This window comes from Euleptes europaea, chromosome 2 (assembly GCF_029931775.1).
Source record: "Euleptes europaea isolate rEulEur1 chromosome 2, rEulEur1.hap1, whole genome shotgun sequence".
In the NCBI taxonomy this organism is placed as follows: domain Eukaryota; kingdom Metazoa; phylum Chordata; class Lepidosauria; order Squamata; family Sphaerodactylidae; genus Euleptes; species Euleptes europaea.
In genome coordinates, this window is record NC_079313.1 from 88,599,547 (window position 1) to 88,624,185 (window position 24,639).

Below are 24,639 nucleotides of genomic sequence, written 5' to 3' on the forward strand. Positions count from 1 at the left end.
GGTGGCATAGAGTAAAAAAGTCCGTTGTGTTATAATGTGATCCGATATAATGCTTAACAACATCATCTCTGAAGGTTTAGGGATGTTTTGTTGTAGAATTAACCTTATCTCATTGTATATCATATCCCAAAAGTTTTTAGCTTTATCACAAAGCCACCAGACATGATGAAATGAGCCAACTTTATCCTGACATTTCCAGCAGTTTGGTGACATTGTACTGTACATTGCAGACAATTTTTTCAGTGTCAAGTACCATCTGTAAATCATTTTGTAGATATTTTCCCTTATTGATTGGGAAAGAATCTTTTTCATGTCTCTTGACCAAAGTCTTTCCCAACTTTTCAAGGAAATAGAGTGACCAATTGTTTGTGCCCAGATAATCATTGTAGGCTTGATTCTTTCTTGTTCTGTATACAGCAACAATAAAAACTTATACATCCTAGAAATTAGATGATCAGTATTATCCAAAAGTGTCTGTTGTAGAATTGATTTTTCTTTAAGAAATCCCTTTTTCATATCTTGGATGTATACAGATTGTACTTGATAATACTGAAGCCATGTTAGGTGGTCTTTAACCTCATCAAATCCTTCAGGGCACATTTATTCTCTTCCCATTTTAAAAGATCTTGGTATATTATAAATTGTGATGGTCTTAACGGTCGCAAAGTTAACATTTCTTGAGAAGATATCCATAGTGGTGTCTTTGTCTCCAACAGATGTTTATATCTCAACCAGGTTTTTATCAATGATGATCTGATAATATGGTGTTGGAAAGCCACATGTATTTTAGTTTTGTCATACCACAAATACCCATGCCACCCAAATCTGTTGTCAAAGCCTTCCAAGTCCAGTAAACGTGCATTTTTCAGTGTTATCCAGTCTTTTAACCATACCATAACTGAAGCTTCTGCATAAAGTTTAAAATTAGGAAGAGCAAAGCCACCTCTCTCTTTTGCATCTACCAAATATTTATATGCAGTTCTTGGTTTTTTCCCTTGCCAAATAAAGTTCAACAGGTCTTTCCTCCATACATCAAAATATTTTGTTTGCGTGAGTATTGGTAAGTTCTGAAACAAAAACAACATCCTTGGCAAAATGTTCATTTGTGTTACAGCAATACGACCCAATAAAGAAATATTTTCATTTGACCACAATATCATATCTTTTTTAACTACTTCCCAAAGTTTAGAATAGTTATTAACCAATAAATCCTTGGTTTTATTTGTAATCCAAACTCCCAAGTATAATACCTTACTCATTTTCGTCCAGTTGGAAATCTCCAAAAAATCTTTCTGTTGTTCCTTAGAAAGATTCTTAAATAATATCTGAGTCTTATCTTGGTTTATCTTAAATCCAGAAACTTCACCATATTGTTTCAACAAAAGCAACAAATCTTTTATGGAACGATTTGGGTCATCCAAAATAAATAACAGGTCATCCGCAAAGGCTCTTAGTTTATACTCATGTTTGTTTACTTTCAAACCACGAATAGCCTCCATATCACGTATTTTACTGCAGAGAGTTTCCAAAGTCAAAATAAACAATAAAGGCGACAAAGGACAACCTTGTCTTGTTCCTTTTTGTATCTCAGTTAGCTGACATCGATTCATTTACTAGTATTTTAGCTTTTTGCACCTTGTAGATAGCATCTATCCCTGTTCGGAATTTATTTCCAAAATTCATCTTTTCCAAGACCTTTTTCATAAACTCCCAGGAAACCATATCAAAAGCTTTCTCCGCATCCAAGAAAATGAAAGCCACTTTACGTTGTATATTTTGTTCGTAATATTCTATTGCATCAAATAGTATTCTCAGGTTGTCCTTTATCTGCCTTCCAGGGTTTTTTTAAGCTCCTGTGGGGGCATTTTTGGGAATACAGTCACCACATTTGCAGCGTGGCTGCAAGAAGAAGAGTTGGTTTCTATATGCCGACTTTCTCTACCACTTAATTCAGACTCAAACCGGCTTACAGTCACCTTCCCTTCCCCACAACAGACACCCTGTGAGGCAGGTGAGAGCGTGTGACTAGCCCAAGGTCATGCAGCTGGCTTCATGTGTAGGAGCAGGGAAACAAATCCAGTTCACCAGATAAGCCTCTGCTGCTCATGTGTGGGGAATCAAACCTGGTACTCCAGATCAGAGTCCACCGCTCTTAACCACTACACAAGGAACTCTCCTTAGGTGGTCACCGAAGTTTGGTGAACTTTGGGACAGGGGGTCCAATTTTATGGGCCTACAAAAGGGTCACCCCCATCTTCCAGGCATTTTCAACCCCATCTGTCCATCAGTTTTCAGATTCAGAAGTTCAGCAATGCCGAGGACTGGTGGAGAGAGCCAAGTCTGGGGGCTCCCTTCGTATCTGGGGTGCATAGCATGATGTCCATACAAATTATCTTTCAAACTGAGGAAAAAAGGCTTAAATGCAAGAAAAATAAGACACTGAATAAATTTCTTTTGGTGGCAAATGACATCCTGTGCACAATCCTGTATTATGGCCATCAAAAATCTGATTTCAAGGGATAGTCACGGTGCACGTAAACGAAGCCTCTATTCAGGGTGACCTTCAGTTTGAGAGCAGGTTTTGGGGGGGAGGTGATATCAGAGCCAGCTGAAGTCATGACCAAGGCAGCTCTTGTGAAGGAGATTGCTCATCTGCATGGGTTAGGAGTCTTCTTCAGAAGCTGGCGGCGGCATTTTTTAGTTGGAGAGTATATCCCTCTGGATGGGACTGGGTGAGCCCCGTCTTTAAAGTGCAGATCTGCTTGGTTGGTCAGACCAAGTTGGCTCTGATTACACGACCCCTACCTCCCTCCCTAACAAAACCAGTCAGCATTTTCAGGAATCACCTATTCGGCTTCAGGCAGATCCCCAGGTTTTGGTATTCAGAAAACCTGAATACTGCCGAAACTGCTAATTTTGGGTTGATTTTCGGCTCAGGTATATCAATATGCACAACCCTAGTTGAGTGAAAATGCATGGTCACTTTAGCCTCCTTTATTCTCTGTTTCAACCAGGATTCAGCCAGGATTGAACGCATGTTCAGCAAAAACGCACGCTTTCAATCCTGGCTGAATCCTGACTGAAATAGGGAATAAAGGAGGCTAAATTGACTATGCGTTTTTGCCCGTTAAGAGTCTTGAAATTAAATAGTTACTATCATTATATTATGGAATATACAGGTTTATCAGCATATATAATTTCACTTTCCATTTCAGCTAAGAAAAATAGTTAAAATTGCTTAAAAGGTATATTTTCTTTGCATTATTATAGTTACATATTGATAGAAATATAAAATATACTTTATTTTATTTACAGTGTATACCGATAATTAGGCATTGAAATAATGTACAATGTTTGGAGAATCACATTGTGTTTGGAGGGATAACAAGATTAATCTATGCTAATGATTTTTTATATTTTAGTTGAGTGAATTAGATTCAGTTATCCAGAAGGCATATTATAATTGATAGAGCTGGCAAGAGAAAATTTACATGTAGTAAACACTGTTTTATATTAAACTTAATAATTTTCCCCCTGCTAGCTAAATGGTGTTTCTTTAAAAATCATAAAAGGCTATTAACATGTTTTGTATATGCCCACAGAGTCAGATAGTAGATAATGTATGTATTGTGTGTAATGTAAGAAATGTACAATGTAGTGTGCAGATTGTCTTTGATGTTGTTATGTGTAATTCTGAAAATAAAAAATCTAAATAAAAAAACAGCCCTGTGAGGTAGGTTAAGCTGAGAAAGAAAAACTTGTAACAAGGTCACCCAGCAAGCTGCATGGTTGAGTGGAGATCTGAGCCTGGGTTTCCCAGGTCCTAGTCTGAAACTTTATCACCCTTACTGTCTAGCTCAGGAACTCGGAGACTTTCTAGACAAAAAGCTGATCACATTGTGAAACTATCCATGAACTACTATCTACATGGAACTGCATGATTGCCCCCATTTTAAAAAGCCTTACAAATAGAAAATGAATATGTCATAGAAAAGGCTAGACTAAAAACACTTGTCTATGTGCAGAAAATGGTATATTAAAAAAATACATGGAGGACAATTCATTTAGTTTCAAGTGATTTATCATGTGATTAGCTGCTTGTCTAGAAAGCCAAAGCTTATTTATACTAAAGCTTCTTGCTTAGGGAAGACAAATCCCGGTATGAAATTCTCCAAAGGACAGTAGGCAGGCCTTTTCAGGGTATGGAGTTGTAGGGCAGAGATTTCACCGGTGGGTTAAAGAGCAAGGCCAATGCACAGCTTCTGCTGTGAGGAGTGCATTGTTCTCTCATGTGGTCAGCTGACCTCATCAAAACAAAAAGTGACTGCAGGTACAATTTTAAAGCAGGGTCCCCCCCCCCTTAGGCATCACATTGTTCAGTCCCTATCCTTCTAAGAGAAAATGAATATTTTCTTTCTTTGTACAAACAGGTCTGTTGCTTTTCTCATAACCTTTAAATCTCAAACTTCATTTCTTTCTTATATATGGCCTTCTGTTGTTTTTGTTGGTTTCCTTCTAGATGTTTTTCATGATCATGAAAGAGAGGTTTCATGGCATACACACAGTAGCAGATTGGCTATTGATAAAATATGTTCTCTTTTAAAAATACTTTTCTTAGTCTGTTGTAATGAACTTTGGCGTGGTCTCAGCAGACTGGAATGGACTCAGTGTGAGTCCTTATCTGATAATGTTTGCTGTATAAATTTTCCTATTGAGAGAGCAACATGCATAATGTGTGTGTTTTGGAAGGGATATTTCAGACCAAGATCTTATTGACTAGCTATGGGTGACAGAAAGTGGAAGGAAGGAAAGTTGGCTAAGGTCAGGTACTACCGAGATGGCAGAGCCCTGCAATGGAAGAATGGCCTGGACCACTTCACACTGTAGGTGTTCTTTGGATGTTCTTTTGCCTTCAAGATCCATTCAAACACAGCACAAGACATAGATTCTAGCCCTTTGCTTCCTGAAGTGGTTTTCTAATTGCAGACAGGCTTTTAATTTTTTTATATACATTATTTGTATGTAAAAAAATTACTAAGACAAAGAATATTATGAACCAAAATGATATCCTTAACATTTACATAACTTTACATACTAAAATAACTTTCCCCATATATGCAGTCTGCAAACTTTTTGATTGAACCCCAACTAGGTTAACAAGCCGTGCAATCTTTCCATCCATTCTTCCAAGTGAAGCATTGACAGTATTTTGTAGAATCTTGCAATCCCTAAATGTGCTGCTGTAATGGCATTCAGAACTAGTATATGCAGAGTTTTAGTGAATGCTAAAGTGTTGCCAGTGGCACAAAGATAGCACTTCTGGATCATGCCAGAAGCAAGGCTAACATGGTGAATCAACAACCCTACCCCTAATATGTCTTTTAAAATCAAGTTTCAGTTAATTGAAATATTCAGGAGAAGCTGACAGAAAGACTCAAGAAAAAGTAACAGGGAAATGGAAGCATGAAGGAGGAAAGATGTCAAAGGAAAGAGCAGAAATTAGAACAGTGAACATGAATGGGGGGAAGGATGACAAAGAGAAGACTGGAACTTGAAAAGGGATAAGGAAGAATTGTGGAAGGAGTCAGGAAGCATGGCAGTAAGAGGCTGCCTGGAAACACGTTAGTGGCCGCTATTGTTGGGATCATTGTTGTAGAGATAGCCGGGATTATCCTTTGGTGTGTTCCACAGATGCGCACCTTATAGCTGCTGCTGTTCAGGTACAATGTGTGTATATGTAACAACTACAGGAGTTTAGAAACTTGATTGAGGACACTGGCAAGCAAGCAGCCATTCAAACAGACTAACTGATCCAGTACTTGTGAACATAATGTGAAAAGGAAATGTGCATGAAATATAAGAATCTGGGAAAGACCAAGTAATAAAAGACAGCGTGTTTTCAGCAAGGCCAGTTGTAGTTTAAAGTATAACTAAGAAATACCAGTTTAGTGATCTCAGTCTGGACTGCTGAAGCCCATACTCAGCATAATTTTATGTAGTCGTTCATTTACCCACTTCTGCACATCCTAAGTGCCATCCAAATGTTAATAATGTTTTTAACAGTACTTCTGGGAACCAAAGCAGTACTATTGTGAAAATTGTTATGCTGTGGTGCTTTCTTGGCTGAAAATCATGTCTCTGTATCTCTTAAGAGTTGTTAAACAAATTCAGATTTCCTCTGTGGATGGGACACAAATAAAGATGCTTAACTATAATAACATCACATTTGACACTGTCCCTTTTTTCCAGAAGTTAAAAAAAGTAGGCATGTGTGAAACCCCACGCTGGAATTCCATTTTCAATTCCACTTTCCCAGGCTAGAACTGGTTTCTGTGGAAAATCCATCTGCCCATTTAAAATTCAGTTGGCTCAGTTTGCACAGACATTCCTTCAGTATTGTCAAATGCTCATTTCAGTAAAAGCCCCTGATGTTTTAGACATGCATTTTTTCACTCAGTGTTGTATTCTACCATGGCTTTTGTAGACTTAAGCCTGCATCAGCCAGTCGCTCCTCAGCATATGTATTCCCATTGCGCAAATGAAGATAATGCCATGTGAAAAGATCACAGTATTGGAAGACTACGGATGATGCATCTTTGTACATGAGTATTTGCTGCCTGGAGACCCTGAGTTTGGGTTGAAAGAAGAAGAGTTGGTTTTTATATGCCAGTTTTCTCTACCTTTTAAGGATAATCAAACCATCTTCCAATCCTCCTTCCCTTCCTCGTCCCACAACAGACACCTTGTGAGGTAGGTGGGGTTGAGAGAGCTCGAAGAGAGCTGTGACTAGCCCAAGGTCACCCAGCTGGGTTGATGTGTAGGAGTGGGGAAACCAACCCGGTTCACCAGATTAGAGTCTACCGCTCATGTGGAGGAGTGGGGAATCAAACCCGGTTCTCCAGATTAGAGTCCACCAGCATAGACATGCTTTAAATGAAATAAATATTTTGTGCATAAGAATGAAAAAGACATGCCATTTCAGAGTTTGCAAAAGGATTAAAATCCAAGCTGAGGCACAGTGGGGGCACTTTTCATGGATACTTTCTTCTTACAGAAGTGCAACAATGTCTGTTCCTTGCATACAGGCAGCCCTAACTCTGAATGAAGGGAGAGAATATGCCCCAATTTCTGAGATGAACATGCCCCATGTTGCCCTGTGGTGGTGACCAAGAGACTGAGCCTTGTAACCACTGCAGCATGGCAAAACTGGGCGAGTTGGCCTCTGCAGTTGGAATATGTTCTTTCCCATGCATTTGGAGTGAAGGCTACTCCTCATTCATTAACGGTTGCTGATGCAACAGGGCTGATGTTCCCTATGGTCCCGAAGGAGAGTTTAGGAGTTATAATCATCAGAGTACAGGAAGATATGTCAACCAACTTGTATTCTTTTCCCCTCCAATAGTGGGGGCCATTTTGTTGGCTTCAGTTGCTCTCAGGAACATCAATACGTAGCCACTTCTGACTGGTTATATAGCATGAGGATGTCATTGCATTCATTATGTGAAATGGGGAAAATGATACTGAAGCAACAGCAGATGTAAGAAACTATCACTGAAACAACAAGGGGGGGAAGCAACAATTCTCAAAGTTGATTTTGTAGCTACCGTTTCATCCCCTTGAAGTAAACACATATTTGATATGGCCCTAGTTAAAATATTATGTGAATACATAGTGCTTGTCCATGAACACATGAAGCTGCTTTATACTGAATCAGACCCTTGGTCCATCGAAGTCAGTATTGCCTACTCAGACCGGCAGTGGCTCTCCAGGGTCTCAGACAGAGGTCTTTCACATCACCTAATTGCCAGGTGCCAGGGATTGGACCTGGGATCATCTGCATGCCAAGCGGATAGATTACCACTGAGCCACATCTCCTCCCGTTAGCCTTGCTCACAAGTGGTTCAGAAGCACTCGAGGTATTTAGAATGGCTTCTGGAATTTTGGGGTCAGAATTATGAATTGACAGGACCACATTTGTTTATTTGTTTCATTGATACGCTGCTTTCTCCCCAATGGGGATGCAAAGTAGCTTGCCTCATTCTCCCTTCCACCATTATTCTTCCCAGTTGCTGGTATTTTATGATTTGTGCAGGGTTTCATGTTAACTAGAGTTTGTTTGTTTTTTGCTTCCCAGTTAATGCTTTCTTTAGACCAAGCTTCCTGTTCTTGCACCACTCATACAATGGCCCAGGCAATCATTAGAGAGCTCTCCAGTTGTTGCTTTTGCAGGATGAGAGAGTCTGGGACAATTACTTGAGTTAACATCAGGACAGCCCACCACCATCTTACTGATGTCATCTGAGGCAGGGGGAAGCATGAGCCACAAGACACATTTGCATTAAATGCAGGTCTCCCTATTGCTTCCCTGTGATTTGAAGTGAGATTTGTGAGAGAATTTGCCTGCATGGAGATGGTTTATTCTGAGACAGAGCTCTTCTTTAGGCATTAATATTTCTCAGTTGTAGGAGCATGAATTGAACTAGCTCAGTGGAAGGATGCACGGGGAGCATTTTAGAACTGAACATTAACTTGACTTGCTCGAGTTATTTAACAACTCCAAGGAAGGGTCATGGACAGGAGGTGGTAGAAATCTGTTCCTGATGCTTGTAAAATCCGCACGGGTTTTCAGTGTCTATTCTTCCCTGGGAATCATTGGAAAAAGCACTCCCGTGGATTAAGGTGTTACACTGGGCTAATTAGCCTGAACAGTGGAATCTCAGGATCATGTTTTACGCTGATACACGCTTAACATGTTTTTGTTCTCGCAAAGGGAGTAGTTTAAGGAAGATGGGAAGAGGAGGCACATGGTCTTAAAGTCAAGTGGAGTATCTTCCTATACTCCTGAACTACTTGTTCATGTTAATGTTACCAGAATGGGGCGCATCCTATCTTTTCTCAGAATGCTTCTGGCTATTTTCCTTGTGGAGAAGAAAGGGCTCTAGGAAGTCCTGATTCACATTTACTGAATATGATTCATCTTGTACGGAGAATGTGAGGAATGTACTCTTGTTCACAGAGTATATAATAAACAGTTCAAATGTAAGGTGTACCCTGTTGAATGACATGTCATAAGACAGTGCTTGGCTTTATGTGGCTGCAGCCACATAGTACAGGCCTTTCTTTCCCGACTGTGTGTGAGCTCTCCCTTTTACCTTCCTCTGTGCTTGCTCTTCCCTACTTAGACTTTCACAGTTTTGTAACAAAGAATCAGAATGATGCTGAATCCTCCAGATGCAAACTTATCAGGGGCATGCATAGGGCAAGGGTTGGCATCAAGACAATGGCACTCTCTTGGGAATCTGCTATCAATAGTGCAGTGCTTCCTCCCTTCTGCTTCCCACTCTGTCCCTGGCAATGCCTGCAAGTCCGATCTGGTCTGTTTTCCATCTCTTTTCTGGCCCAGCCAGAGATTCTAGGCCTGGAACAAATTGGCTTGGAGAACGTCATTGCTGGGAAGGCCGTGGATGATTTTATTTCCGTCTCTTATTTCTGTGGATCTGGTATACACCTGCTGCCTTTCCCCCTAAAGCTAGGAAGACGTTTCAGTTTGTTGTGGGCAATGTCTGCTCTGGTGGGTTTGTTTCCCCCCCCCCCCGCCCTACAAGAGATGTACTCTCTGTTCACCAGCCACTCTGATCTGCATGCTCTATGGATAAATTGATTTTTCTTTCACTGTGGACATTTGCTCAAGCCAGCGGGGTCCAGTAGATTGGGAAGATTCTTCCCTCTTTTCCCCTTCATCCACAGGGGGAAGAGGAGAGAAGCAGTAGGGTCTGGCAGGTTTTCCCAAGCTTGTTTACCTTCCTGCTGGGAACTCCTAGCAGCATCCCACATGTCAAAGAAAGCAGCAGCCAGATATTTAATATACCTGGGGCACTATTCTGACCTTCCCTGATCAAATGAAGCATCATGGGAGCTGGCAAGTTCTGGCGTTTTTGTGCCTTCAGAGGCAGTTGAAATTTTTTTTGTGAATCTTGCATTGAAAAAGCTTACTGAGCTAGAATGACAAATCTCAAGAAAACAAATGTTGATATCTCTAGAGCACAGCGCTGTGGGCAAACACTCGAGATGTTCTCAATTTCTCTCTCTACCAAAACTTTACTGTTTAATTTTGGGCAAGTCATCTGCTTTCATAAACGATATACATGCCTAATAATGTCTGGCCACCTATTAGATTTAGCCCCTTTAGTGGTGTTGCTCTTGATTACTACAATATATGATACATGGGGCTGTCTTTGAAAAATCTTTGGAAGTCCCCAGCAAATGTGCTTCACCTGTAGTTAAAAGATCTTAATTGGCTCCTTGTTTGTTTCCATGCACAATGGCAAGTTGTCCCCTTGAAAAACAATGTTCTGGCGTATTGGTATATGAAGAACCAACTTCTCCCACACTAATCTGCCCACCATCTCAGGGCCAAACCAGACATAATGGCAGTTATGGGTCCTACCTGTGGCCATCAGCACCATTATAAGGTCAAATTCAGTCATTTAAAAATGCTGAGAGAGCCCAGTCCTGATCTAGCCCACGGTGTAGTGGGAACAGGGAATCTAGCCCCCCTCGGGGGTTTTCAAGTGCCGAAACAGCCCCCCTGCTTTGGCACTTGAGAAGGCATGGGGGGGGGGGAATGACAAGGTCTTTCACCTCACCTGCTACCTGGTCCTTTTAACTGAAAATCCTGTGGATTGAACCTGGGAACCTCTGCATGTCAAACAGGTGCTCTGCCACTGAGACATGGCCCCAATCCCATTACACAGAAAGATTAACCCACCTATTTGTACTGCATAATGTGGGTTAGTCCTTCACATTTCTAAATCTGAGGCAGTGACAGTTCACTGAGAGCCATCCGTTGCTACAGAGAGGCTGACTGAAATAATGGCAGCTCTGTCTTCATATCTTACTTGCTGTTTCATGTAAAAAGTAGCAGTCATGCGGCAGGAATAGATTTGTGTGGCAGGGGGGCATTTTCTGTTTTTTTTTTCCCTGAGGCTCTTTTTTTAATTTTTATGATGGAAAAATTGGAAAATGTGGGGAAACATGGAAAAATCCTCCTATGAAATATTTTCTCATTGGATGAGAAAAACCTTGTCTTACAAAGCATTCTATACATTGCAAAAGTACAGCATAAAAAAGTTTGAGGAGTTAATTTTTCCAATGACAAAACTGGAAAATTTGGGGGTGCACTAAAAAAAACTTATACAGTAAACATATGCAACATTTTCAGTATTTTTGTTTAAACGTAAACAATTTTGGCAACAATATGTTATGTGTTTAATGATAATACATTATTAAAGAGTTCAGTGTTTTCAGTATTACAAAGTTTAGCTTAATATCCAAACATGCTGGCCATTCTACCCATTGTGACGCTTACCAGAGAGTTTCAGTCCAAACAATACACTTTGTTTTTGTTTGCTACATAATGTGTTTTCTGCTTTCTGCTTTTATTTTTTACTACCTCTCATATGGCAAAAGTTAAAGGTACACATCCTTCGGTGGCATAGGGTGCAGCAGTTTGCAGCCCCTTCTCGAGTATTTGGTATACCTGCAAATTTTCTTATAGAAAAACGAAGATTTGTATACTTTTAAATCCCACAAATATGCACATAGTACAAATTTATGTGCTAAGTTATAAATAATACATTTTACATTAAATCAGTAAAATACATTTAGAAAGGGGCAGCTGATTCCTGAGCTTTGTGGCAGCCGGGGATTGTGTAGGCGAGGCACCACCGCGCCACCTCCAGAGCTGTTTCCTGGCCCCCAAAAGGCTAAAAACAACAAGGCTGCACCAAGAAAAACCTGGCGTGTCAACGCTGTTGATGGAGGGGTTTTCCTATGCTGGAGGGGCTTAGGAAGCTAACGTCAGCTCCGCCCCCGGGAATGCCACCCCCAATGCTGATGCCGAATTTCTCTTCCGGGATTTAGGTCCCAGAGAGACAGTCACTTCTAAGGAATGGGCTGTAAGTGTTTCATAAATTTGAATTTCCCTCCCAAAGTTGTTCCCCCCCAAGTCATTTTTCTCCCATAGTTTCAACATTTCTGGAAATATTACATCTCTAGTTTTCCTTTAGGAATCCATCTCTTCCCACAGTCCCTTGTCTACTTTATGTGTAAAGATTTTTTTTTTTACTTTAAGAGTTTGTGTTTGATCCTGAAACTGTTAAATTGGCTCACTGTGGTCTAGCCCTTTGTTGACCTGCCGCCTCTTCCCCACAGGCATATCACCCTCAGAGCTTGCTGAATATTTGAACAAAATCAGGTTCCCTTTGTATCTAAGGCCTTACTACCTCTCCCACCCCATCTGCTGGCTGAGCTGCATCTCACATCCCAGCATCAGGGCTGCAGGAAAGGGGGGGGAGGAAAAACATGTGTATTCCCGGCATCTTGTGTCATTCATGTGGTCTGCACTGATGTTCCTTTGTTGCTTCTGAGGGCTGCTCTGATAACAGGATCGCCTCTGTTAGGTGGGGTGATTTACAGGACATTGGTAGCAAAAGCACCTTTGGAGAGAGGCCGTGGCACAGTGGTCTGCTTGGCATGCAATCCCTGACAACTCTAGTTAAAAGGACCAGGTAATAGGTGATGTGAAAGATCTCATCTTGAGATCCTGGACGGTTGTTCCCAGTCTGAGTGGTTAATACCAATCTTGGTGGACCAGTAGTCCAATTCAATTTAAGGCAGCTTTGTGTGTGTATATGCAACTAGTATTCCTCAGATATATACTCGTATAATTCCCAAGTTGAAAATCCTAATGTGGAAAAAATGAATACTTTGTCTGCTCATGCATCAAACATAAGGATGTTGAGCCTCTCTTTGGGCTCTTGTATATGCCTGTCTCATAAGTAGACATTACAGCACCTGGCCAGAAAAATGACTTGGAGATGCAACTTAAGGTTGCCTGAATGTGTCTAGCAACTGGTGGGAGATGTGGGAAGCAGGGACTTATGTCAGCATCCCTGGGGTAATGATGTCACTTCCAGTTTAACCATAGAATTTTGGGCAAATGCTGGAGTGTCACCCAGCATGATGATGTCACTTCTGGGTCACACTGGAAGTGGTATAATTATGACAGGCAATGCCTCCTCCCCCTTCCCATTTTGTTTGGCAATTGAGAACCAGCATGATGTAGCAGTTAAGAGCGGTGGACTCTAATCTGGAGAACTGGGTTTGATTCGCCACTCCTACACATGAGTGGCAGACCCCAATCTGGTGAAATGGGTTGGTTTTCCCACTCCTACACATGAAGCCTGCTGGGTGTCATTGGGCTAGTCGCAGTTCTCTTAGAGCTCTCTCAGCCTCACCTACCTTACAGGATGTCTGTTGAGGGGAGGGGAAGGGAAGGTGATTATAAGCCGGTTTGAGTCTTCCTTAAATGGTAGAGAAAGTCGGCTTATAAAAACCAACTCTTCTTCTTTCTTCCTCTTCTTCTTTCTTCTTTTTTTCACCCAGCTGAGTGGTCGGGAGGCAGGGAGGGTGCCTGGTAACCCTAGTACAGCTTCCTATAGGAAGTTTTTCCTTTCACCTAGGCGGGGGGAAGGCGAGATATAATTATGAATTCAAATTCAATTCAAGAAGCCCTCCATATATTTAACTTTTAAAAACTCCTAATTCTGTGACCAAAATGAATTATGGAAATTAAATAGATTAGCGTTCATTTACTTTGCCTAATGTTCTTCTGGTTTAATTAATTTATTCTGTGCAAAATTTTCGTAGATATTTTGGGCCCAGAGGAAGGAGCATTTGATGCTATGGAGTTGCTGAGGCCGTTGGACATGGCCAGTTAGTTGAATGTGAAACTGGCATGTGGGGGGGGGGGGAGATAACGTTTTAATAATTTGTTTTTAAAGAAAATATAGATTTACTCATCCCCCAGCACACACTCAGGAGTTGGGTGGCAGCCCGTAAAGATGAGTGAGGGCAGTTTTCAAAATAACTCTCCTCTTCACTTCATCCTATAGGGTATCAGTAGAGGTGCTTAGAATCATAGAATCATAGAGTTGGAAGGGACACCAGGGTCATCTAGTCCAACCCCTGCCCAATGCAGGAATTTCACAATTACCTCCCACACACACACCCAGTGACCCCTACTCCATGCCCAGAAGATGGCCAAGATGCCCTCCCTCTCACCAACTGCCTTTCATGAACTGTCTAAGGTCATAGAATCAGCATTGCTTCAAGATGCAGAGATTTTGCTAATGCCACACTCCTTCCAAATCAGCCCAGCTGTGATTTCTACATGCTGTCTAAAATACTTTACATATTTTCCTGCCAAAACATACTTTAATTAAAAGTTTTATTATGCAGATGCATGGAGCTGAATAGTACAGTTCTCTGAATGCCATGTTTCCACACTAAATATTAGATTCCATGCCTGTACAGCTCACTAGTTATGCACATAGCTCTGGTCTAAGGGATATCCTGTTTCCAGGATGCCAATGCTCCTAGTCTGTGATATGATCTGGAGTGAGTTGCTTCACCTACCTCTCTGAGTGACCCTTCCATTCATTGGGAGCGGCAGCTGGAAGGGGGAATCAGCATGTCTCCCCTCACCCCCGTACTTATTGTCTGTGCCAGTTCCTCCTTCTTAACTGCAGTCCCCACCACCACCACTTCCCACATTGTTCCTAATCATCCCCTGGTGTTCAGGTGCTTCTTTGGTGGGGTACAACTTGGAGGGAAAAGCAACAAAAAACCCTTCCACAAATTTGCTTTCTCTTGGTAGTGTGTGAACCAGTTCTCTGTCTTTGATCTGCTGTCAATGGTGCACGCTTGCTGACAATGTGTATTTGCCATAAGAGAGCTCCAGTTCTAAGAAAGGATGCGGATGACTTCTGTAATGACAAAAATTAATGGAAGATGAGTGGCATGCTAGGATGGTGTAGTGATTAGAGTGTCAGACTATGATCTGGGAAACCTAGGTTCAAATTCCTACTCCATGGTAAGTTTATTGGGTGACCTTGGGACAGTTATACACACTCTGCCTAAACTACCTCACAAGGTTTTTGTGAAAATAAATGGAGGAAATAAGCCACTTTGGGTCCCCAGTGGAGAGAAAAAAGGTAAAGGTAGTCCCTGGTGCAAGCACCGGATCATTACTGACTCATGGGGTGACATCACATCACGACATTTTCTAGGCAGACTTTGTTTACGGGGTGGTTTGCCAGTGCCTTCCCCAGTGTCTTCCCTTTACTCCAAGCAAGCTGGGTACTCATTTTACCGACCTTGGAAGGATGGAAGGCTGAGTCAACCTTGAGCTGGCTACCTGAAACCAACTTCCACTGGGATCCAACTCAGGTCATGAGCAGAGCTTGGACTGCAGTACTGCAGCTTAGCACTGCGCCACGGGGCTCCTGTGGGGAGAAAGGGAGGGTATAAATGAAATGAAGTAAAATAAAATAAGGCTGAGCCATAATACTTTTGTGACACTCTCTTTGTCTTCTCCTTTCCTTGTTTGTAGGCCTGTCTGGGAACCCTGCCGATCTCGAGAAAAGAAGGCAAGCATTTGGCCAGAACTTCATCCCACCAAAAAAGGCCAAAACCTTTCTACAGTTGGTTTGGGAAGCACTTCAGGATGTCACATTGATCATCTTGGAAATTGCAGCCATAATCTCCCTGGGTCTTTCTTTCTATCACCCTGTTGGTGGCGACAATGATCGTGAGTAACTTGTGACTTCTGTGGGTATATAGCATGATGGAGCAAGGAGGAGATGGGGGACCCTGATCCAGGAAGGCCTTCTATTCCTACACAAGCACCCAACACAGGAGGGCAATCAATAGGTTCACTTTTCCTGTGTAGGTATTACAGCATCCTACTTGCATGTTCTTCTCATATACCTGCTACAATGTGTAGGACTCCAGGTGCACATTGGAACAGGCCGTGAAGATAGGTAATGCTGAGGAAGGGGGAAACCAAACCTTCCTCTCCTAGAACTTTCTACTAGGGCCCTCTTCAAGTGGAAGCTATCTCTGCCTTATCCCCATAGTGAGCAATTGCTTTAAAATGAATGTCTCAAACAATGCATCAATCTGTTTCAAGGCACAGTAATTTTGTGCTCTTGAGAAATGACTGATTTGGCTGTTGTCTGGGTCAGACCCCTCAGTAAGTAGAAATCCATGTTGCCCATTAATCTGTGTTGGGGGTTCCCCCCAGTAGCTGTAAATATAATTTTATATTATCCTTCCTTTGTTCCCTTACCTGATTAAACATAGGTATTTCCCCCAATGGGTTCCCTAGCTGGCTGTGTTTTCCTGCCCGCTTTCTCACTCACCCTCATAGTCTTGGCACACGAATCCCCCATCTCTTCAGTTAGTGCAACAATACTGAGGTGTAATAAAACACTAAACTACAGCTTGTTCCAAAAATTATTTCGGTTAAAAGAACTGCTCCTGTTGAGTTCAGTACATTCCGAAAAAGTGAGCTATTTCCTTTGTCCTGCTGAAGTACAGTAGTTGGGTAATTCCATTTTGCCATTATCAAAATAAATGCAATGTTCTTTCCAGTAGATTAAAGATTATTTTATTTTCCTAGACTATAATGTTGCACAGAATTGCGGAGTCCTAGTAAATAACATAGCCTGAGTTTCAGTGAAGATACAAACAATTTCTACTTAAATAGTATGAAAATATTACCTGGACAATATATGAAACCATCAAATCGATGACTTGCTGCAGGTTATTGATTGTGTGCCTCCATTCGGCTCTTGGTCAAACCATTATATGGGCTATGCAGGGATTAACTGTAGTCAAGGTGCAGAAGAAAGAAAGTGGGGCTATAGCACCATCCTACCGCGCTCTGTCATAAAAGAAAAGGGGATATCAGTAGTTCCTGTCTTGGCTGTCTGTGTTGCTGCTGTAAGCTGACAGTTCAAATTGAGCCATATATCTGACAGTAAGGAAGCTTGGATGGTTGATGGTTCTGAATAAGAAAGAGGGCTGTGCAGTTCTCCTCCTGGGTCGATACTATTTTAGGAGCTCTTGGGGGCATTTTGTTTCATGGGAACAGTGTATCGTATTTTATAGGAATTGGTTTAACAGCCCCCCTTAACAAGGGACTAGAGTCTGAATAATTACATATACCCCACATTTCTTCCACCATAATAATCAAGGTAATGTACATAAAGAGTCACTGCAGTGTACTAGTTAGAATATGATATTAGGACCTGGAAGACCAGGGTTCAAATCCCCGCTTAGCCATGAAACTAGTTGGGTGTGGCCTTGGACCAATCACTGTCACAGGGCTGTTTTAGAGATAAAATGGATAGGATCAGCTGTGGGTGCAGCCCTGATGACCTTCTTGGAAGAGCTCAATAAAAAATGGATGGGTGGATAGATTCCCAGGAGGTCTTCCATCCAAGCTTTGGCTAGTCCCATGCCAGTGTAGTTTTTGCAAGACTATTGTGTCATGTGCCTCAAGTCAAGACCATATCTGTAGCCCGGAAATTATATCCACAATCAGTGTTGCTGTGGAAGGCAAGAAATAGAACAGGGTGTTACTTCTGTGGATCTGGTTAATGCGCTTTAAAAGCACACAAGCTATACTTTTCTATAGAAGCTGCCATTGAGTGTTTTGAATCTCTCTTAGAGCACCTCTTCTGGGACCCAATCTAGTTTTCCTCATTTCAGAAGAGTTTTCTCTTGTCTTTGACAGAAGGTAGAAACTGGCTCTTAGCATCTGAGAAAGCATAGGAAGAAACCATGGAGATCCTTCTTTGAAAATTTTAAGAGTAACGTGGTTTATGTTTACAGTCTGTTCTATGCTGGGCTGGATTTTTAATTCTAGATTTTAATTAATGTATTTTAATATATTCTATTATTTTCGTTTTGTAAGCCGCCTTGGGCAAGTTCCAGAAGAGACAGCGTAAAAATTTCTAACCAGATAAAACATCATCGCTGAGGTTTGCCAGCAGAAAACATTTTAAGAGCTATGGGGCGTTATAAATACACTGAGATGATGTTGTTATTGTGATAGGTTTGTGCTTAGAAATATGGTGCTGCTGTACATGTTTATGCTCCCAGCTGCTTCTAAAATATGCCCCAGTGTCTTACAGTAAGGAATTTATCTGAGCCTTGGCCTACTGGTTTTTGGTTTCTGTGGTGATTGGCATTGTTATTTCTGGTATCTGATGGTCTTTACAGCTGTATCAGTGAAAAACCTGACATGGCATTGCTTAAGATGGCTATTTCCTGATGGTTGATCAATGAGAACTGCCAAGTGGGGTAAAACCGATGGTTAATCCTGTGACTGACAGTGACAAGATTGGATACAAAAGAGAGCTACAGCATAGTCAAAGTTTAAGCCTCCCTCCCCCAACATTTGAATTGGTAAGATCTGACTCTAGCAGGTAGTGGTAGCCTGTTTTTATCAGTTATGCTATGAGCTTTCACAGATCCTAGATTAATAACTCATTACATGAAATCAGCTTTGCATTGAATGAATACTTGTAAGTTAGATTTAGTTCTGTTAGGTTGTATTTTGGGGTAAATAACCATGGGAGCAAGATCATATGTAAGCGTTATCATCATACATAGCTTGTGATACTGATTAAAATATACAAATTCCTTATTCACTGTTCCTGCCCTTTTCATACTTCTATTAACATCTGTGATAGCATTCCTTAGCTGACAAATTGTAAAGATTTTAAAGCATTTTCTCGTAATAGAATCTGCCCTTGCCTTTGTCATCTTTTTGTTTCCTTTTGTCAAAAATATTTTTATGTTCCATTGTATCCTTTTTTCTATTAATACCACATGGGATCATATTGTTCACACTTGATTTTTCTTTATAGACACAGTTAGCTTTTTCTTGTGTGGTTTCGTCTTCCTTAATGGTTCCTAACCTTTCTACTTGCCCATTTTAACCAGTTTGGTACATTTGAGCTGCTGTGTGCATCACCTATGTACAGTGAGTCTAAACTCAGTTTCCTGAGAGGCAATTTAAAATCCAATATTCTGCACTTAACAGTAAATAGTTGTTTTCCATGTGCATTACTTTGCACTCATGGCATTGAATTTCATTTGACATTTCACTGCCAACTCATCTAGTTTTGAAAGATCATCCTGTTCACAGTCTGCCCTATCATCTTAAATGTTTGCCATGCCGTTCGCCTGCAATGCCAGAGTTATGTCTCCCTCTCTTGCCACATTAATGTAATAGTTTGCTGTATTGCTAGCAATGTAGTCCTGTGCTTTGCCCAGAACACTTATTTTCTGGGACAGCCAACACTTAGGATTGGTCTACCCACTTGATAGAGTCCAGAAAGAATTCTAATAGATAACAGAAGCACAATTTCCTTGTGTACAAACATCTTACCTAAAATTGACGCTTAAACATAAAAAAATGTTCTGTTAATGTTAGAATAGTCCTATTACTTATTGTTAAACTGCTAGGACTTTAATGTTTTGGGTTTCTAGGCCAGGTTCCAGCTTGCTTTGAATGCACCAGCATTACTAGGAAAACTCCACCTTATTGGTAGATAGGACATGTGTTCCAGGCACCTGCCCTGTAGCGGTCACTAACAGCAAAGTGCCCTAACACTATTTCTTCCTGGCACCTGGTCCAGCTATTTTCTATTGGCATTTACTTAGCAACAGAAATTATGCTGCTTTCTCTTCTGTCATCCCAGGGAAAATGACTGGGAGTAAAGAAGAAAACAATGTGTTGGGAAGAAGCAGTGATGAGAAAACATTGGGGAAAAGGGTAACGGGCCATGTATGGGGAGAGGGCCCATCCACCGTGTCCTTATGTCTAGAGACTGTCCTGGAAACCTTTGCTGTCCCAGAGTGTAGCCAGATTTACTAACTAGAATACAAAGATGTTTTCAGAGAGACAGGGAACAGAATTCTCATTATTGTCTCTGTATCTGCCTGAAGTTGACTTCTTCCTTGTGTCCTAAACTCTTTTGCTTACATTGTCCTGGTGGTCTTCCTCTATCTTGATCTTGTCTTCCGAGCTCCTCTGAAAGTGGTGAGCTTTAGTGGCTACCTGGGCATTTTAGGAGTGCTCCTGCAATTGGCAGCTTGCCAAATGTTGCCCCACTTTCATCCTGGGTCCTAAATCCTGCTGTGAGTTGAAGCCTGAATTGTGACTCCTGGCCCTCTTTGGCCCTAAAATCTGTTTAGCAGCTGAGCCTTTCAGGATTTGTTGCCTTATAAGGCATATTGTGAATCCTGATCTCACAAAGGGCTTTCAGAGGGACTATGCAGGAACTCTTTTACGATGGCTAGTCTATTAGGTCATCTCATTGGTGGGCTATATTGTCCACTTCTGACAGCTTTGGTTTTCACCATCTTCCCCCCCGCCCTGTACTGAAGTGATTGCTCTGAGAGTAATCTTGAGCAGATCCTCTCAGAATACTTCTCGGGTCTATTCAGTGGGCCTTGCTCCCAGGAAAGCATTCCTAGGATTGCACTGTTGCTATGTATACTTTTACAAGCAACTTTACAACCTTTAAATCACACACACACACAATGTGGCTTCACTTCAGCTGTCTTCCAGACCTCTGGCACATAAGCTGATTTTCTATACTCAGTAGTTCTGTAATTTCATCTTTTTGAGATTCTTCAGCACTTTTGAGTGAATGCCATCTGTGCTTTGTGACTTATCGCTGGGTGGCTTATCAGCTCGCTCTTAAATGTCTTCTATTGAAACATCAATTTGTGACAGCTCTTTAAATTTATTACTTAAAATGTAGTGCACGCATTACTTCTTAATTTAGTTCCTTATATCCAAACATGTCTGAGCCCTAAAGGGTTCAAAGACCCCCTTAACGGATTAGCTGATTGTGCCCTGGTATTAAAACTGAATTCGGGAAATGTTACATATGCATGCAAGCATATCATGTACAGGATACCCAATAGGATTGGGCACTGGGGGCTGTCTGTGGCTGTTTTGTAACCATCCAGCCAACTGAGAAATTCAGTTCTTATTTTTAAAAATTGAGAAATATTGTCGAAGGCTTTCACAGTCAGAGTTCATTGGTTCTTGTAGGTTATCCGGGCTGTGTGACCGTGGTCTTGGTATTTTCTTTCCTGTCGTTTCGCCAGCAGCTGTGGCAGGCAAAAGACAAAAGAGACCCCCTCACCTCTGCAGGAGTATATCGTATACCTTGCAGTTGTGGACAAGTTTACATCGGGACCACACAACGCAGCATACAAACAAGGATAAAAGAACCTGAAAGATACTGCAGACTTGGCCAACCTGAGAAATCAGCAGTGGCTGAACATGGACTGACATAAACAGGACACAGGGTCTTATTCCAAGACACTGAAAGACTGGACAATTCTACCAACTATTTTGTCAGATTACACAGAGAAGCCATTGAAATTCATAAACATCAGCACAACTTTAACAGAAAAGAAGAGAGTTTAAGAATGAATAAGGCTTGGCTTCCTGTCCTGAAAACCTCCAGACTAACAAAGACTACAGTCCACAATAGCCATGCAGATTAGCTTTGGATTTCACACATTAACAGATCACTTCAGGATACAATGGTTCCATATTAACATACCACACCCTCATTAGCACATTATCTTGATACTTACAGGACAATGATTAGCACATTACCTTTGATACTTTTTGCAGGACAATAATTCAACTCAAACCCAACCCCTTTCTGACTATATATTACTCTTCCTACACACTTGACACTGAGAGACACTGTCCTTCAGTGTTACTCCTCTGAAGATGCCTGCCACAGCTGCTGGCGAAACGACAGGAAAGAAAATACCAAGACCACGGTCACACAGCCCGGATAACCTTCAAGAACCAATTGAGAAATGTTTCTAGTCCTTAATATAGTAGAGAAAGACTTCTGGTGGCAGCCTCACACATTATTATTTTAAGTCCCAGATTTGCTCTAGCCATCTAGCCAAGAGTCAGTAGTGTGATGCAGTAGCTAAAAAGGCAAATGTGATTTGGGGGTGTATCAACAGAAGTATAGTGTCCAGATCATGCAAAGTGATGGTATCACTTTACTCTGCTCTGGTTAGACCTCACCTAGAGTATTGTGTTCAGTTTTGGGCACCTCAATTTAAGAAGAATGTAGACAAGCTGGAATGTGTCCAGAGGAAGGCAACAAAGATGGTGAGGGGATGGAGACCAAGTCCTATGAGGAAAGGTTGAAGGAGCTGGGTATGTTTAGCCTGGAGAGGGGACAACTGAGAGGTGATATGATAATCTTCAAGTACTTGAAGGGCTGTCATATAGAGGATGGTGTAGAGTCTCTATTGCCCCAGAAGGTCAGGGGGGAACAAAAGGGGGAAGGAAAGACCCAACCTAAAAACCAAAGCTGGTTACCCCAAAGTTGGGTGGGAAAAGACTCAATTAAGTATAGAAATTGTTTATTTTCAGGCACTAATGTCTATATTATAGGAGCCCCGTGGCGCAGAGTGTTAAGCTGCAGTACTGCAGTCAAAAGCTCTGCTCACGACCTGAGTTCGATCCCAACGGAAGTTGGTTTCAGGTAGCCGGCTCAAGGTTGACTCAGCCTTCCATCCTTCCGAGGTCGGTGAAATGAGTACCCAGCTTGCTGGGGGTAAAGGGAAGATGACTGGGGAAGGCACTGGCAAACCACCCCGCAAACAAAGTCTGCCTTGGAAACGTCGGGATGTGACATCACCCCATGGGTCAGGAATGACCCGGTGCTTGCACAGGGGACCTTTACCTTTACCTTTTAATGTCTATATTAAAAACAATAAAAATTATATTAAAAGAAAGCACAATGGCAACTGCTACAGGTGGTTTCAGTTTATCAACCTGTAACAGTTGCCATTGTGCTTTCTTTTAATGTAATTTTTATTGTTTTTAATATAGACATTAGCACCTTAAAATAAAAAAATTTATATATTTAATTGAGTCTTTTCCCACCCAACCTTTGGGTACCCAGCCCCAGAAGGTTGGACCAGAAACAACAAGTTGAAATTAAATCAAAAGAATTTTCGGCTAAACATTAGGAAGAACTTCCTGACAGAGCAGTTCCTCAGTGGAACAGGCTTCCTCGGGAGGTAGTGGGCTCTCCTTAGGAGTTTTTAAGCAGAGACTAGATGGCCATCTGACAGCAATGCTGATTCTGTGAACCTAGGCAGATCATGAGAAAGAGGGCAGGAAGGGTTGCATCGGTGCTTGGCTCTCGTGGTCCTTTCTTACATGCCAAGGGTAATGCCGATCACCACTTTGGGGTCAGGAAGCAATTTTCCCGCAGGCCAGATTGGCCAGGGATCCTGGAGGTTTTTTGCTATCTTCTGGGCATGGAGCAGGGGTCACTGGGAGTGTGTGGGGGGGAAGTAGTTGTGAATTTCCTGCATTGTGCAGAGGGTTGGACTAGATGACCCTGGAGGTACCTTCCAATTCTGTGATTCAGTTATCTCTTTCTGACGTGGCAGTTGTGTCTTTAGCAGGTGCATGACATGCAGAAACAGTACAAGAACGTTTTCTTGGCACAGTGAAACAAGGAAGGGGCATGCTTTATTGTGTTGAGTCTGTATGTCATGCAGCTGTTAAATTCACAGGAGCTCTGGCAACTCCATATGGTTTCCACAAATCACTCCCTTGTTTAAAGTTCTCGTGTAGGAAGAGATTTTTCACCGCACAAGCAAACTGTGTTCAGGCATCACATATAACCAAAGTTAAGAAAAGTGTACATTAACCTGGCTTTTAGCCAGGTATGCACGCTTGCCTCACTTCTCTCCCTTCTCTTGCTGAGAATTGCAGTTCCTGGCCCATGGGGTGACATCACATCCTGACGTTAACTTGGCAGACTATGTTTATGGGGTGGTTTGTCATTGCCTTCCCCAGTCATCTACACTTTACCCCCAGCAAGCTGGGTACTCATTTTTGCAACCTCGGAAAGATGGAAGGCTGAGTCAACCTTGAGCCGGCTACCTGAAACCGACTTCTGTTGGGATCAAACTCAGCTCATGAACAGAGCTTAGACTGCAGTACTGCAGCTTACCACTGAGCCACGGGGCTCTATTACAAGCCATTAAAATATCAGCATTTGTCTGTGCTTTTCTTGGATTCATGTTTGTAGCCCTTGTAGCTGGGAAGATGGGCAGTGCCGGGTAGAATCTCAGTGTCAAACTACTTAATATGATTTCTGACCCTAGCAACATTTTGAAAGCCCACAGGGGCCCAATACTGCTCAGAACAAGGTGTGGGAGGAGGAGCTCCCTCCAGTGCATTTTCCTGAACTGAAATGGTCCAGGTGGGAGGGTTTTTTTGTTTTGTTTTTTGCCTTATTTCAGAGCTTCAGATAACTCCCCATAGGACCATTTATGCTTGGGGAAATGGCATGGGGAGAGGCAGGAGCCTCTCTTCCCTCCATGCTGTGGTCCTCAGCAGAATTGGGCCCCTGTGGGCTTTTAAAATGTAGCTCCCAACAGCCTTTAGCAACATTCATCTGACTCATAGATGAAGGGAAGCTAATCATTGTCTGGAAAGGCATTATTGCTGCAATTTGAAATACAGTAAGTATTATCTCCCCCCCTTTTTTTTTCTTTCTTTTTTGTGCGTTGTTTGTTTCTGGTAAAGGTTCCAGACCCCCCTCCCCCCCAAAAAAACGACACTTGGTCAGCAGTAAAGCACTCTAGAACATTTGGTGGAAAGGGAAGTATGAGCCAGAGTGTTATCTCAGTATATTCCCAGTA

General features: G+C 41.8%; 1 protein-coding gene across 3 annotated transcripts in view; it reads left to right on the top strand.

Moving 5' to 3' along the window:
* ATP2B4 (ATPase plasma membrane Ca2+ transporting 4) overlaps nucleotides 1-24,639 on the top strand; it is a 93,995-nt gene that overhangs the window by 18,772 nt on the left and 50,584 nt on the right. For all 3 annotated transcript variants that reach the window (XM_056845565.1, XM_056845563.1, XM_056845564.1), the window contains exon 2: nucleotides 15,455-15,652. In XM_056845565.1, the coding sequence (XP_056701543.1) occupies nucleotides 15,455-15,652 (198 nt within the window). The remainder of the gene's footprint in view (nucleotides 1-15,454; nucleotides 15,653-24,639) is intronic.